This window comes from Dermacentor variabilis, chromosome 6 (genome assembly GCF_050947875.1).
Source record: "Dermacentor variabilis isolate Ectoservices chromosome 6, ASM5094787v1, whole genome shotgun sequence".
In the NCBI taxonomy this organism is placed as follows: domain Eukaryota; kingdom Metazoa; phylum Arthropoda; class Arachnida; order Ixodida; family Ixodidae; genus Dermacentor; species Dermacentor variabilis.
In genome coordinates this window covers 171,147,065-171,163,276 of record NC_134573.1, presented here as the reverse complement: position 1 = coordinate 171,163,276, position 16,212 = coordinate 171,147,065, and the positions used below count along the sequence as shown (strand labels likewise).

Below are 16,212 nucleotides of genomic sequence, written 5' to 3'. Positions count from 1 at the left end.
TTTGTGTTTTTTAGTCATTTTGCGGTGAGCGCTACTTTTTCGCTTCTGAAGCATCGTCGTGTCCCTTATGAGGGCAGAAACACCCTTAACGAGCTGGGAACATGACTCGCGGAATATTGAATTCCTTTTCTTTCCTTATTTCATTATTTTTTGGCATGGCGCTTTCTGTTCTTTGTTTCAATGGTATGCCGTATTTTTCGTGCACCACGGCGCATTGCCTTTTATTTCATTTTTTTTTTTCATGTTATACGTAGGTGCTACCAGTTTTGATCACCCAACAGCGCGTGCGAAGGAGACGAAAAGAGAAAGTATACGGAACGACACAGAAGCTGCGTAGTCGGGGAGAGATGTATCTGAAACGACGGGATACTGAGCTGCATTGTCACGCGGTATAGCGACGACGCAAAAGTAGAAACGGGATCAGGTTATTATTAATATCAAGTGTAGTATTCCATATGAGAGCGTATATAGGATGGACAGAGAGGAAAATAAGTGACCGTATGAAATAATTTCTTTTAATTTTCCTACATATTCCTTATATTGTCGTTTCTGCTATGAGAAAAGGAGTAGCCGTCACGATTATAAGGGGACTACGTCTCTTTTCTTTATTTTATTTTCTATAAAAAAGGAAGAGAGGGAACAGGCTGGCAATAGCCACCGAGAGGGACACAAGGCCTGCCTACTCGTTAGCAAGGAGCGGGTAGAAACAGAGGTTGAATGTTGCAAGAAGGGAAGTGAAAAGTAAACAAAGAGTAAGTAATGAATACGACAAGTGAAGCAACGTAATGCAATGCAATGACCAAGAACGGAATGTGACATGAAAGCCACGAGCTTTTTACTGAGCGAACTCGAGTCCAGAAAGCAGAGTAGCCCCTCAGCAACAGCGATGGAGGCGGTCTTCGAATCGATTCTCAGTGCACAAGTCGGTCCACTTTTTTATGCGTGTTGTGTTTGCGTCGTCGCAAATTCCCGATCAGCTGGTATGCTTACCAATGTGTACGCGCAGTTTACATGTATACGGGGACAAGTGAGTGGACACACACGTATGCTACGTGGGTCACTGTGCTTAAGCGTTCCCAATTGTGCCTTACCAGCAATGACGACCCTCTACACTTGTCATCTCTATATGCGAAAATTCCCGGCCGCTTTGACTACCCGTGCGACAGTTCGCGCGTGTTCTGTATACAGAAGGCAACTACTCAACCACCGGCTGAGCACCACTGGCTGAGTTTAATAGGTGCTTCCTATATCTGAGTGAGTAAATCTGAGTGAACCGTTACGAAATGCTATAGAACATGACAACTAGTTTGACGTTCTGTAGTAACTAGTAGTTCTATGGAAACCCGCAAGGTGGGGAGAAATAACTAACAAAGGGAAAATCAGACATCCAGTTTGTTGACAAATTCGACTTCGCCCTGACATCTGCTAGCCACCTGGTTAGCTCAGATGGTAGAGCGGCTGCCCCGGAAAGGCGCTGGTCCTCGGTTCGAGTCCCGGACGAGGCCGAATTTTCTTCAGCTGCGAGGCTTCTCTTTCGAGGAACCCGTGTGGGTTGCCTTTGTTGCAATTGCTATGAACGCGTGGATGTCTGATTTCCCCTTTATTAACATGACAACTACGTTGTATCGACTGAGTGAACGGGGCCGCGCAGTTAGGTTATATAGGTGAGGAGCTAATCGAGTCAAATCGCACGCTTGACGCGAGCGAAATGTCACGGTGATCGAACCTGGCGGAAAGTGTGCGCAGGTGACCGAATCTCGATGGTTGTCGCAGGCATTACGCGCGATTGCAAAGATGACGAAGGTCGCTGGGTCACGCAAAGCTGCAGCGCGAGTCCATGCGCAGGCGAACGTTGTGAGCATACTTTATTCATGAAGGTCCACGTTTTTTCCGTATCTGACGATAGCCGGCGTGCTTTTACCTGCAGTAAACGTTCACAGTCACGCGTGCTTTGAAGTTTTGATTAGGTTTAGCAAGATTTGAAGATAACAACGATTGCGATAACATGCACAAGGGCTGTATGTTCTAGTACTTGTAATATTATAGTACTTGCAATGCAGTATTTGTTATAGGTTACAAACGCTCCCCTATGTGCAAGTGGTTTGTTTGTTTTCGTTATTTCCATTATTCTGTGTTTGGAATGTTTGTTTATTACTGCTTGTATAATTTCAAACATATTGTGCGCAGTTTTCAACTACTGTTTCCCTAATTGCAGGCATACTTTGAGCTCGGTGTCGGGCACAATATTTTTCCTTCTTTCCTTCCTTTCTTTTTTTACTACGAAGTTGTATATGACTAGACGAATTAGTTCCTCCGTCCGTCCGTCTGTCAGTCGCCTGTACGCCGAAAACTCCTCCGGAGGAAACCCATGGGCCTGCGCGAAAGAGGGAGAAAAAAAAATAAAGGCGCGATTAGCCAACACCACCTAGATAGCAAAAAGCTTGTTTACCCCGATCCATGACGTCACGCTACCCTGCCCGAAATTTCAATTGACAAGGTTGGCGGGATGAAAGCAGTGCCGTAAAAATCACTGTTGCGTGCTCGGGAGCATCCCTATTAGATTCTACGGCAGCCAGGCCAGGTAACATAACGCCATGGATTGGAGTGAAAAGGCCTTGAGCTATCCAGGTGGTGTTTGATAAGTTGTGCCAGTAGTGAAGTCATTGCCCTCTGTTGCAGCCGAGCGCGATCGCAGCAGTTTCTCTCCGTCTTCGAAATGGGTAGGCCACGCGTCATACGTACTCCTGAGGATCAGGCAGTTTTCGATCAGCAACGCCGCTAGCAGAACCGAGAGCGAGCTCGTCTACGCCATGCCGATGCTGCAGCCCACGCACAAGAGCAGGCTCGTGCAGCCCAGCGCAAGCAGCAACTGCGTACCAAGCATCAGGCAGCCTACCAAGCTGTCGTTTAATGAACTGTTGGGATTAACCCAGTGATAAACACCGGGGCCGCACGTTTCAGCTTCGCTGGTTAACCATCTGCTTGGGCCGTGATTCTTTACACTCTTGAAGGTAAGGTTGTTAGTCATGGGAAAAAGCAACACCGTGAAGGGTACACAATTATTCATTACGCATGCATCGATCGATCATGTAAATGTTACAGAAGCTCGTGCAGCAAACCTTTCTCGCAGAACTTCTGAGCGCATCTGTTCCTTAATGCAGCAAAATGAAGAATTCCATGCACCACGCGCTCAAGTTTTTCGTACTGGCAGCAGCGCCAGACCATGGCCTAGCGAGCGTGGGAAGCATATCTCGTAGAAGACGTGACGTGTTCACGCTTCCCTCTAGCCATAATTCATCTCGAGGCTAGAGTTCCCTCGTTCCGTAAAAGTAGTGCAACCACGCATGCCTTACACGACTAAGCGCATGGTGATGAAGGCTCATGAAATATGCGTTCTAGCGCTTAAGAAGGCTCGCTGCTGGGCTAGTTGGTTCATGGTATGTAACAAAATAAAGAGAGCGCTAAAACGGACACGGACAAGGCTGAACAACACTAGCGCTTGTGCTGTTCAGTCTTGTCCGTGTCTGCTTTCGCGCTCTCTTTATTTTACTAAATTTTTCTACCGCTGCCGTGGATCGAGCAAGGATTCACTTATCATGTTCAAGCATCGCATGAAACCGGCCCGCGCGTATATACTGATTAGAGCGTCGTCTCGCTTTCTTGGTAGTCCAAGAGGCTACAGTGTCGGCAGCATTCGTAGGAAGCTCAAAAAATCTGCAACGCCATCTGGCCAGGTCACGTTCCTAAAGTTTCTGTGCCCCGGAAAACTTCAGTGAGCCCCCATGTACACACCCATACTCATCGGTTTTTCTCATTTCCTTCTGTCGCTGCCGCACGTGGCTTGCGAATCTGCGCCAGCCAATAGAAATCAGTCGATACTTCTCCGCTCTGTCTGTGTTGGTGCGTCTTATTCTACACGCGCGCGCGTGATTTCATTTCGGCGTGTCGCCCAAAAAAGAAAGAAGTCGGCGCGAGATTGCACTCAGCTTGCGTTCATCGGACGCGTGTACGCAACTTGCGGCAGAATAAACGCGATTTCCGACTTTCGTGATCGGCACTCATCGGCGCTCGTAGAATTGCGCGCGCAAGGCGACGCGTCGCGACGGAAAATGACGCGCCGTGTGGCTGCGGGCAAGATAAAGAGAACGTTAATGAGCACAGTGCCGAGTATTGGGAGCAGATTATACAGAGCTGGGAGCTCGCTCAGCAGCGAGTTCACGGGTGGCGGCGGTGAGGAGAGCATAAGCCCTGCTTTGTGCACTCTGACGGCAGGAAGCACGGGCGTGTGGCTAAGCGGATTACGGCCGCGAGGTCGGGGTTGGATGCTGAGGAGGGAGACGCGCGATACGGTATCTGCATGCGATGCCCCGAGTGGCGACCACATCCCAGGGGCGCTCTTGACAGCGCGGTTTCCATATCTTGACGGGGGGCCGGGTTTTCAGAAGGGCAAGATAAAGGGTTGCGCAGCCACTCCCGACGGTGCGCAACAGGAGCGTACACTACGAATAGCGCTAGGGGAGCCAGCGCTGGGAATTTTTTCTATTCATCCCTTTCACGTTGTGCCCCGACAATATTTAGGATAGAAGGCTCGTAAATACCATAATGTCCGCGCACAAACTTTCTGGGGCTTTGAAGTTTTAGCCGATGAGTGCTGATAGCCTGGTGAATGCGCTTCTGGCCTTTATTCTTACGGTTACGCAGCTGCCATCATCGCGGATCGTGCTCGTTGGGGTCGGAGGGCACGTTTTACACGCAACTCGAAAGTGCAGCGGTGCAATAACGGGGGCAGATATCGAGCGTATTTTGACGCCTAAGGTGTTCCTAAATGTACGTGGCCCACAGTTGGGGTTCTTCAGGTGAAACTGTACTATATGTTGTTACCAGACAGACTGTCACATGTTTCACACCGTACCGGGTTCGATTGGTGGCTCTCGGGTGGAACATGCGCGCTCTTCTGCGCGCGCACCCACTCGCACAATAAAAATAAATTAGCTCTCCCTTGTCTTTGGCCTACCACTGCTTTACCTGTCGGTGTCAACAGCTATACAGGACATTAATGGGTGGTCTCTCGCGGTGGCAATTGTTGCTCACAGTTCATTAGCCAAGAAACCAATTCGAGCGCTTCTTCACTTCTTCACTACCTGAAAGCAACAGACTTGAGTGCCCGACTGTAGACATCCTGCACCTAACTCCGTGCATGTGAAAGTGCGATATAGACTCATGCTCTCTCTCTTCCAACGTGTATGGTAGCAAACTGGACTCAGTCTGCACTGTAAAATAATTTACACCTTGAAACGTGAAAAAAGGGTGTAAATGTGTCTATAACTCACACCCATCGGGGGTCCGTTATATACATAGCACCCTAAGGGTGTGAGTTATAGACACATTTACACCCTTTTTCACCTTTCAGGGTGTAAATTATATTAGAGTGTGGTTAACCTCCCTGCCTTTCCTTCTCTCTCTCTCTCTCTCTCTCTCTCTCTCTCTCTCTCTCTCTCTCTCTCTCTCTCTCTCTCTCTCTCTCCTTGTCGATGTCAGCAGCAAAAAAAGAGGCTGCACTTCTTCCGAGCGACTTGTTCTTTAAGCGCGTAAAAAACGCTGAACAAGCCATTCTTTCTCTTTATATCTTTTTTTTTCATCGCTACGTTTGAAACATACGTCTTAAGACATCAACTGCTTATTCGAGTTTGTTTTCTTTCTTTAGTACCCACCGTGGTTGCTCAGTGGCTACGGTGTTGGGCTGCTGAGCACGAGGTCGCGGGATCGAATCCCGGCCACGGCGGCCGCATTTCGATGGGGGCGAAAATGCGAAAACACCCGTGTGCTTAGATTTAGGTGCATCAAAATTTCCGGAGTCCTCCACCACGGCGTGCCTCATAATCAGAAAGTGGTTTTGGCACGTAAAACCCCAAATATTATTATTATTCTTTCTTTAGTTACCAAAAAGAAAATAGCTCATTGGAATCGTCGATGACGGTGAAAGGCTTATTCAATATCTAAACAGGTGCGGATGAGCCAAGCAAATTTAAGTTCTAAAGTTTTCGTACACATCTTCATCCTTTGTTCACCTTATCACGTTGTCAGTGAACGTAGGTCTGAACAAATTAGTCTTCTTACCAAGATGTCCAATAGAATACACCTACTATCCTTTTTTTTTGCCTTTTGGTTATATTTATTAGTACCTTCTAATTTTGCGTTATTGTTATTTACTGTGTCAGAGCTTGTTCACTTAGTGTGTCATAGTATTCAACGTTTTATGTAGACAGTTCATACGTAATACTTAAAGACCTCTTCTGTAATGCCTCGCCAGTGCCTGTACTCAACATACTTGAGTGCTCGGCTGGATACACACTGCACCTCGTCTAGTGTGCTTGACTTGGCCTCTCTTTTCACTCCCGGCTTCCTACCCACCTGTAGAGTAACAAACTCCCGGTCTTTCCTCTCTCTAATGGTGTCATAAATCATGATGATAATGAAAACGAATGCGATCGTTTCCTGATGGTGAGGATGACGACGGCAGTCGGTCCCTTTCCTTTTCCTGTCCGCCTAGATCCGTTCACCTAGATCCTAGACCTTTTCAGCGAGATGTCCTCGCCCTGGCACCCTCCTACCTGCCCGCGCGCGGCACTGAAGGAACATCCTCCGGGGTAATATCCGCAAAAAGGCTTCATAGAGAGCTTACAAAACAGAAGGAAATATAAGCCCATATTGACGAAACGTATGTTACGCAAGTGGAGCCCGTGTTTACTTATCGGCCAGTGATCGTCGCTTGATCACGCCGATCGCTATCATAACGCCTGTCAGTGAGGAAATGCTCTTGCCTAAGAGAAACTTCGTGACGACCACTTGCGTAAGCATATTGCGTAACGCCGTCTATAGTATCAGTTTCCAGTGGCGAATCTAAAGGCACCACAGCGCAAGCACTCGCGGAAAGCACACCATCCCATCTCGAAGATTCCCTCGGTCCCTTCGACGACGCGGAATGTTTATGAGGGATTCCAACTGCTACACAGACACCTGCAACATCCACATGTGTCTTGCGTGTACGCACCAGAAATGAATTCCTTTCTGACAGAATAAACGAGGGGCACATACTTGTTTGCAGAAATTGATTTTTGGTGCCGCCTTTTGAAATATTGCTTAAACTGCAATTTTATGTCTTAGTACTGGAATCTTACTTCTTGTTCAATGAAACAATGAATCGAAACACTAAATCAGCTTACCCTGATAAAGTATATACCTTCAAAACTATATATTTGTTAATATTACTGTAACTGTAATAGGTTGATTATTAGGAGATAAATTCAAGATCAAAGTTTCATTCTTTAATGTCCCAGCCGGAGCCCAAACACCAGGCATGTCACATGGGACGTCGCGCATTAAAGCATTTTCTCGTACTTGGGCCGTTGTGACTCCGTAAAAACTTTTCGAAACATTCCAGTTTCAGTCTGTGGCCCTTTCGGAACACAATGTGATCCGTCATTAAGGACGAAACGTTAACTATAGGCCCCCAGCAGACGCTGGCCAGATCGATGACGTCATTGCTAGGTGGTGCGAGAACTTCAACGTGGCGGCGCCACCCGTCTTACATTGTTTGCGTCTTTCCTGACTTACGGTGCCTCTTTACATGGCAAGAGTGGCGTTTCCGCATTGTACAAAGTGGTTGAAATATTTCTTTTTTATCTTTAGTGTCCATTTAAACTTATATATTGCTCGATGTCCTTATCGTGCACGTTCTCGTAAGCGATAAACAGCGGTGAAACAAGAGATGTCTTCCAGGCTGGAGCTAACATTTTCACAACGAGACTGTTCTTCGTCAGGAAGACGATACGTGCCATTGTCGGAACGGGTGGTGGCGCCACCAGCTTGAGTCAAAGATCCCGCATTCAAACACTGCTGATCATTTCGTTTACATCTTCCAGTATACATGTGTCTTGTTTGGAACGTCACAGTAAGATAACTTTACTTAATTCATAGCACGATGTGTCAGTGTATGATGGCGCATAATAATTCGATAATTTGGTTTGTCGAAAACACCTTTATGCATGCTTTTCACCAACATTTGGGGATTGAGCCACGTTAGAAGGGACCAAATTAATGCATTTAAAGCTTTAGGATTGAACTCCGGGTCATATGGCGTATTTTAAATGAAAAATTGCGCAATACGAGCAATTACCACACGACAAAACAGACACAAGAAAAAGCTGTGTCTACTTATTTTTGTCTTGTCTCTTGACATCACGGTGTTCGCGTCCATCCTGGGTTGTTTATGAATTGTAGTTGTACCCCGGTCACAAGAGGCACCTTCTATCGCGATTGAGCTCAATCGGTATCGCATTTCTCGGTCGCGATTGGTTCTCTTTAGATGCTTACATATAAATAAGCCAGTTGCGATGAAGAAAGCGATCCCTATCAGACTCGATCACGATCGAAATTGCCCGTGCGATACCGGTAGTAGAGAGACGCTAAATAAGAATGATAACTGAAGCTCCATTGGTGTAACACAGTTCAGGACCAGCAAAAACGTCCCTCTTAACGTGAGAAGCGGCTCGGTAAACCAGAAACGATTGAAATAGGAAATGCGGGCTTCAATGCCCCCGTGAATTTCACGCTCCAACTCAGTCATAGATTCCGACAGTCCACTCGGGTCCAGTTCATCCTAGTGACGCAATAGACCCAGTCTGGGAAGTTTCTGCAACCTTTCTTGCGCCAAGGCGGCTCAAATATGAAAAACAAGAAACAAAAAGATTAAACTTAATGACGTCATAATGACGTACAAGCACTGAGGCATGTGGGCAAAATTCAAACACGTTCATCTTCTCCCCTATAGTAATCAATGTGTACCGCGGACAAATGGTCGCGCCCGATCGGCTACCCTACACGTGGAGAAGAGAAACTAAATGTAAAATAATTGAGAAGGAGAGCCAGTGTGCGCACATCCCCAGATGAATGTTTACTCACATGTAGTCACACGCGCTCGTTTAATTCATTTGTCTTCAAAAAGCGCGTGCTTTGGTGGCCAGTTGTGCATAGGTGTTCTTTGGTCAAGCTCCCAGCATCTTTGCTTCCTAGAGCAGTCTGTGGTCTATAGGACTGAGGCTAGCTAGTACATAGAACATATCGTTGAGAGTCGGAGGTTGGACAGGGGCACATGACATGACATGACAATAACTTTATTTGAGTCCTGAGGGACTGAGATCTTGGGGAGTCAAAACCGAAGGCTCCCGAAGATCAAGTCGGTGGCTCCGCCCACGATGGGACCAGGAGATGACGTCCCGCCGCAATGTCGTGGGTCCTCTGGACAGCCTGGAGTTGAATGTGGAGATTGCTGCTCTTGAGAGATTCCTGTCATTGTTCTTTCATGATGGGTGGAGAGGCGTTAATGGCTGGGCACAGCCAGAACATGTGTTCAAAAGAGCATTTGTCATGACAACATTTGGGGCACGACTGTGAGTCGTCAGGATCTATCCTGTTAAGGGACCGAGGAGTGGGATACGAACGGGTTTGCAGAAGTCTGAGTATTCTAGCGTGATGTTTGTTCAATTTGGGGTGAGGGGGCGCAAATGTCCTCCTGCCCAGTTCATAATGGGAAACAATTTCGTGGAAAGTACATAATGGATCTTTGTGGATTTGGACCTCGTTCCAAGCCTGGCTACCCGCGACAGCGCGGTACGTGACAGGGGCACAGAATGTGTTCCATATTTTCGTCACATCCACAAGAGTGGCATGTAAGGCTGTTGGCCGTTCCGATAACGAATGAAGGCAAATAGAGTTTCCAACTTACTATAGCAGTCTCAACTGACATAGGTTTGTTATTTAGTGCTTCTTTAGAGAGCTGTCATCGCCCTAGAACTGGCCACATAAACAGTCAACGTTTCTTAGCTACGAACAAGTAGTGAGGGGCGGCCGTTCCACCTCGTAATGTTGAGTGCCGTGGCCTGCAATGCTCGTCTCCTCTGCCGCAGGTGCGAAAACGTGGACTCCGTGATCGGCTTCATCACCATCAAGGGACAGCGCGAGCGGCTGGACAACTTCTGCGGCTCGCAGTTGCCCAACCAGATCATGTCCAACGAGCACCGCATGACTGTCATCTTCCAGAGCTTCGGCAGCAGGCCGCCCAGCGTCAAGGGATTCCGGGCCATCTACCAGTTTGTCACCAGTGAGTTTTCCGTGCACTGTGCCCGCGCGGGAGCGAAGTGTTCCTACACGCGTGTCGAAGTAGCCATTGCAATGAACGCGGTCGTTGAGTGTAGCGTGCGTTTATCGAACAGTCTTTCAGGGAGAGCAAAGCATGTTAAAGTTAAATGGAACTTTTCAGTTGCTAAACATTTGGCAAATTAAAATGCGGGGTTCATAACGTCCAGAAGCTGGGCCCTAGACTACGTGCGACGCCGTAGTAGAGGGCATCGGTTTAATTTTGGCTACCTGGTGATCTTTAACATGTACCCAAAGCACGGTACACGAAAGCTCTTGCATTCCGCCTGCATAAGAATCAATGTTTATTTGATAAAGTTGATCGATGGCAATGCGGCCGCCATGGCCGAGAACCGACCCGCGCCCTCGCGTTAAGTATGGCATAATGCACTGCTACACAGGCAACCTCTTTGCTGAACTACAGATATAATGCATCGAAAATCGATGGTAAGGGCGCCGAAAGAAAAGAGAGCAAAATATTTGTGCGGCTGTAGTGAAGCCACGAAATGGTGCGAATGACGAAAAAACTGTTGGATGGCTATTCACCTCTAGTAGACGTCGATTCAAGGCAATGTCTTTTTGAGCGAATTGGCATGAGACTAGGGTGTATGAACTACAGAATTTATTCCGTGGCCAACAGTTTATCTCACGGCATTATCTGCGACTTCGACCCGAGGTGCAAACGCCTCAAGGACAGCGTCGCAAAACGCTAGCAGTCACGAGAAGAAAGCGAGAACGCTGCCCTTACCACCGGTACTAATACCACAGGTACAACCGCCGGTGGCACCGCTACCGCATGGCGGTACCACCATTACCGATACCACCGGGAGCACAGGTACCAGATCAGTCTTCGATATCGACGCGCATTATTAGATTGCACTATCTCCGGGATCGACCCTTGAACAAGAGGCTAGAAACATACCCGATACGGAAAAGTGGACGTAACCCTCCAAGAAAGAAAACTGCCAGCAAAGAAAAGTGTTTTGAACAAAAAGTATGCAAGAACAATGCGCTATCCGAGTTAAAGCAACCTTCAAAGAATGCGCCGCATGCAGATATTAAAGGCTTCGGACACAGTGAACGTGATAACGCCTACTGAACTGCTAACACCGATAAGACCAATAACACCGCGGCAAAAACACCGATAACACCGCCGCGGGCATTGTAGACAGTACGACTACTGACTATAGCGAGCGATATGAAAGGGAACACAGGAGCGTCAGGTGTCCTCAAACGTTCATCTACGTTCATCGTGCTACGTTCATCGGTGGCACTTCCACCCCACCTACATTTCCGGAATACAAGAAGCATCTCGCGAGCAGCTGGCTGTAATAACCCCTTTAGATACTAGAAAGACCTGCAGCGTCTTCGAGTGTGGCGTTTTGGCCACGAAGACCGCATATCGATGGGGGCGAAATGCGAGAGCAGCCGTGTGCGTAGATTCAGGTGCACGTTAAAGAGCCCCAGGCGGTCGAAATTTCTGGAGTCCTCCACTCAGACCGCGGTTTCGGCACGTAAAACCCCAAAATTACAAAAAAAAATCTGGCGATAAAGATATTGATGCTGCGACGATGGCCACTGCCGATGACACGGTGAATGAGAGCGTAGATGGAAGTGAGAACGGGTTGATCGGACCTGTCTGTTGGCCACGGGATGCTGCCCGCACTGTAAAAAAAGACAGCGCGCTGGTGTGCCACCGGTGGATCTAGCAGCAGGTCTTTTTCCACTTAGTTTTCGACAGCGAACGCCGCGTAGATCAGAAACTTTCTGACACGCGCTGCCGTCTTCCCTTTCATATTGCGTACGATAATTGTTCATGCATGGAGTAAGTTAGCGCAGGCCACGTTCAACTTGACGCTGGGAACGCATGCCTGGGCTACGCTGTAGCTAAGCCCATTAACAATCATTTTTGACGCGTGAATTTCGCATTGAATGATCGATTGATGAGCTGTCGTTCACTTATTTGATAAAATACCTTCGATTTCCTTTTTTCTGATTGTTGCTCATTTTGACGTCTTCTAGATTTTGGCATTCCTTCCGGTCGTCAGGACCCACAGGGCGGTAAGTGCCAGCATTTCTCGCTTTTTTTCCTCCTTTCTTTAATTTCTTATCGTCCGTTGACATCAACCCACAAGCAAAGTAGGTCTTCGCTTGCCGAGAAAGGATGTACGTCTGTATAGTAGAAAAAAAGAAACACAGAGAGGTTCGCTAGTTGATTAGAACGGTTGAAGTGTAAGCGAAATGACATATTTCTGCAGAAATGTAAGTCTCCGTATTCTTTCTTTTTCTTCTTCTTCTTCCTCGACTAATTTGTGCAGTTCGAAAGTGAAACACAGTTCGGCACTCAGATAAAATTTTTTCGCTTACACCCTTTCTCTCATTCGGATGAAGTATTATAATGTTCCCCTCAGCAGCGAACTTTCGTTTGTTGATGCACCGCATCAGAAAAAGTCTTTTGCGGGAACCTGGTCGTGCCTGATTACTTTTTCTTTCTAAGGTGTCCCGTTTTAACGAACATCGTTATCAAAATCGACAGGCATCTGACTACGTAAAGTACCCTTTACGTTACCTTAACAAGCTTAGTGGTACTTGAGAGGTATGACAGCTAGAAAACTTCCGCGAAGAAAAACGAGTGAGGACCACAAAAGGACACAAGAGCTGCTTCCAACTGAATTTATTTTACACGCATGCCAATGTGGGTCCTCAATTAAGAAAAAATAAACGCAAGCAGACGTCACGCTTATGTCAAGCACTATCAGTGTTCTAGCTTAAAAAGCAGAGCGTAATTAAATTAACTCTATTTCGTTAAAGCGAATTGAAGCTGTGCTGGCGCAAGTTTGACTCCACTTTTTTTTATCCTTTTCCCACTCAGTTTTCTTCTGCACTGAAATCTTCTTGCACCAATTGGTTGCGAGCTCGTCCGACTTCTTATAAGGTATCCCAAACCAGCGAAGAGCGTGATGAAAGCAAGAGATAAACTTTAGAGCTCGACCATAGGCGCTTATTTGTTTTCTTTGAATGCTATTCAGTATGGTTCACGCTCTCTGGCTGCAGAAAGTGCGCACGTGGTACGTCGGCAAAGCTTCATCAATATCGCTGCATGACACTTCTTTGTTTTTTCCTGCTTGAGCCGAACTTGCCTGCATGCGTTACGACACTAACTTCGTAATACTGAGTTTCTATAATATCCGTACAAGTACTACCTATCAGGAAATATCGGGTTTACGGGGTAGTTAAATGGGATGATGATGGTGGTGGTGGTGGTGGTTATGATGATGATAATGTTGATAATTTTTTTTGGCATCCGCTTTGAAATGGGGCGGGGACAAATTGTCACGTAGCCCACTTTCGTTACTCGGGTATGCTATTAGTGCTACCCCTTCTAGCATTCTTGCATACATCTCTGATCTTCTCTATCCCCTGTTGCGGCTCGAGGTGGTGTTTGGGCCAGATCCACCAAGCCCATTGACGAGCCCGCCCGGTAGTAGGAATGAAGGGAAAGGGTTTATTTTGCATTAGTTAGGCTGGCTCCGGATACGGAATTCCACACCATGCAGGAGCATATTAAACGTCTGAGCTCACACCAGAACACGTCAGCCGTCGGGGTCAACGTTGCGTTGACTTCTAGATGGGCGCTGATGAATGGGTGGGGAAGCCTCACGGTAATTAAGGCCCTTGTTCGTGTTTAGGTGTAGCACCACCTTGTACCACTCCGTATGCCTGTAATGGATCCGATTATATCAGACTCTTCCCTGCTTTTTTTTTTTTTTTTCACCGGCACCCTAAGCGTATCTTGCTTATTTCGACTGCTGACTGGTTGATGCTTTCGTCTACTTTCATCAGCCGCGTTGGTGGCGCCATCCTGTTACACGTAGCTTAACCACAGGGCGCAGCCACAGTACGCAACGATATTATTGCAGTGACTAATCATACGCTACTTAACTGTTGCTGTAAATCGTCGGCAGCAACATGTAGTTTCTATTTGCTTCGATGACAACGTCTCAACAACACAAATACATTTCTCAAGTGCTGTTTGACTACAGGTCAAAATGTGTCATTAGCAGCATTTTTACTGTCATCCATGCCTCCGGTATACGTATATAGAGAATTTTAAACATTCTACTAGATTATTTTAGCATATGGAATTGCCGTTCTACAGTTACCACTGCCGTTGCTGTCAGTCTTCGAACGCACATGCGCAGTAAACTGCGCACATGCGCTGTTGACGTCCGGCAGTACTGATAACGGTAAAACAGTAATAGGTTCCATAATTTGAACACAAAAATAGAGCCGTATATATATTATACGTGAGAACTGAATGCAGTTTGGAGACCACGTCAGCACTGAAGAATTCTGCATCCGTCTAGTCTTGGCGCCTTCAAACGATAAACTTGCCTGAAAGAAAATCACTTACATAACGCAGACAAACCGCGCATAACCTTTGAACCTCCTCTGTTTCTCAAAATACCAAATCAGCCAGCTAAGCGTTAAGTGAGGGCAGCACTTGAAGCACAGCTCGGGGATTGGGTCTTTTCTTTAAAATATGCGTCTAGGTCGTACGGCCTCAGTTCAAATGGCGGTGCTTGCCAACAAACCTCTCTATATCTCTCTTTCCTTCTAAACGCTTCCAAAGGAGTTTCGTCATGCGAGAGACGTGGCTGGAGCAGCTTCCCCGCTGATCCCGCTTCGAATACCGCGTTCACTGCGAGGCGGAAGATCGGACGAAACGAACTTCAAAGTGCAAATTCCCTTTCCTACGTACTTGTCCTTCGCTGCTTATTGCAGTGCCAGGCTTTATCGGAAGTCCACTTCAGCGCGGAGATGACGGCAGTGTCCCCTATTCGAGTCACCAGCAGACTTAATTCTATCGTATTCTTAGACAGCCTCCGGAAGACAAGACGGAGTCGCTAAGGAAGTAAGAGCCGTTTAATCGCACGTCGACACGTCCGCACGGCTCTCCGTCCCTTACTCTTTTCTTTACTTCTTTCTTCAATTTACTTCTTCTTCAATTTGGCAGAGTGACCCGGAAGCATCGCAGAAAGAACGTCGATCACGGACGTTTCGGGCGATTACCATAAGCGAAGGGAAGGCACAAAACGAGGAAACAAAAGGAAATGTCACCGCGTTTTTCGTCAGCGCAGCAGACGATAAAGCAACGCGAGAAGCCAGCGACTGGAACGAGAACGAAATGAAGAGGATATAATTCGTGACAGGCAGGGAGAAAGAAGAAGGGGGTCGGGGTGTAAGGAGTGGGCTCGCTTGTGAGAGGACGGGACGGCCACTGGTTATACGCGTCGCGTAGAATAGCCGCGGCGCCTGCAGCGGCGGCGGCGAATATATGGCTCCGTAGCCAGAACTGGCAGCTCGCAACTTTCTCGCGAAGCAGAAAGATGCGCTTCCCCGAACGAACGTCGTCCCCCCCCCCCCCCCCTTAAAGCCTGGCGCCATGTTTGTGTTGTGGCGGCTTTGTTCTCGGCCCTTCGTTTCCATCTCGCCCTTGTTGCTCGGGGGCTCGGCTTCGGCGTATACGCAATGAAATCTGGGACCGCTGCCTCGTCGCGAGTGTTGTGGGATCTCTCACAACGCGCCTTCTCTCCTTAAGTGTTGTTCTCCCGGCGTCGAGACGAGTTCAACGCGATGCGGGGAGAGGAAACAAGGAACAAATAAAAAGAAAGAGGCGTCTCGCTCGCGATGGCATTTTTAGCTGCGGCATCCAGACAAGGCTCGTTTCTCCGGCCAGCGAATGACTCTCCGCGGCAATAATTTCTGGGCCAACAACTGCGTCTGCAGCTTTTCGAGAACCGGTAAATATGGTCGCGGCACGGCAGACGAAGAAATAGTGTTCGGAGATAAAAGCAGCCGCGAAAGAACCGCACGAAAGGAAAGCGGCGAAAATGGGCCGCCTGGCGGCAAGACGTGCGTCGCTCGCTTCGCCTAACTTGGCAGCTCATAGTGCAAGACGCCTGAAATGCAGACGCGCCGCGCTATTACTCGTTCGGCGAACGCTCAAAGAACAGC

The 16,212-nt window shown here is 47.7% G+C and overlaps 1 protein-coding gene across 2 annotated transcripts in view; it reads left to right on the top strand.

Annotated features, from left to right (window-relative positions):
* Positions 1-16,212, top strand: part of LOC142585772 (suppressor of lurcher protein 1-like) — a 460,587-nt gene that overhangs the window by 420,151 nt on the left and 24,224 nt on the right. For both annotated transcript variants that reach the window (XM_075696765.1, XM_075696766.1), the window contains 2 exons: positions 9,966-10,159; positions 12,217-12,255. In XM_075696765.1, the coding sequence (XP_075552880.1) occupies positions 9,966-10,159; positions 12,217-12,255 (233 nt within the window). The remainder of the gene's footprint in view (positions 1-9,965; positions 10,160-12,216; positions 12,256-16,212) is intronic.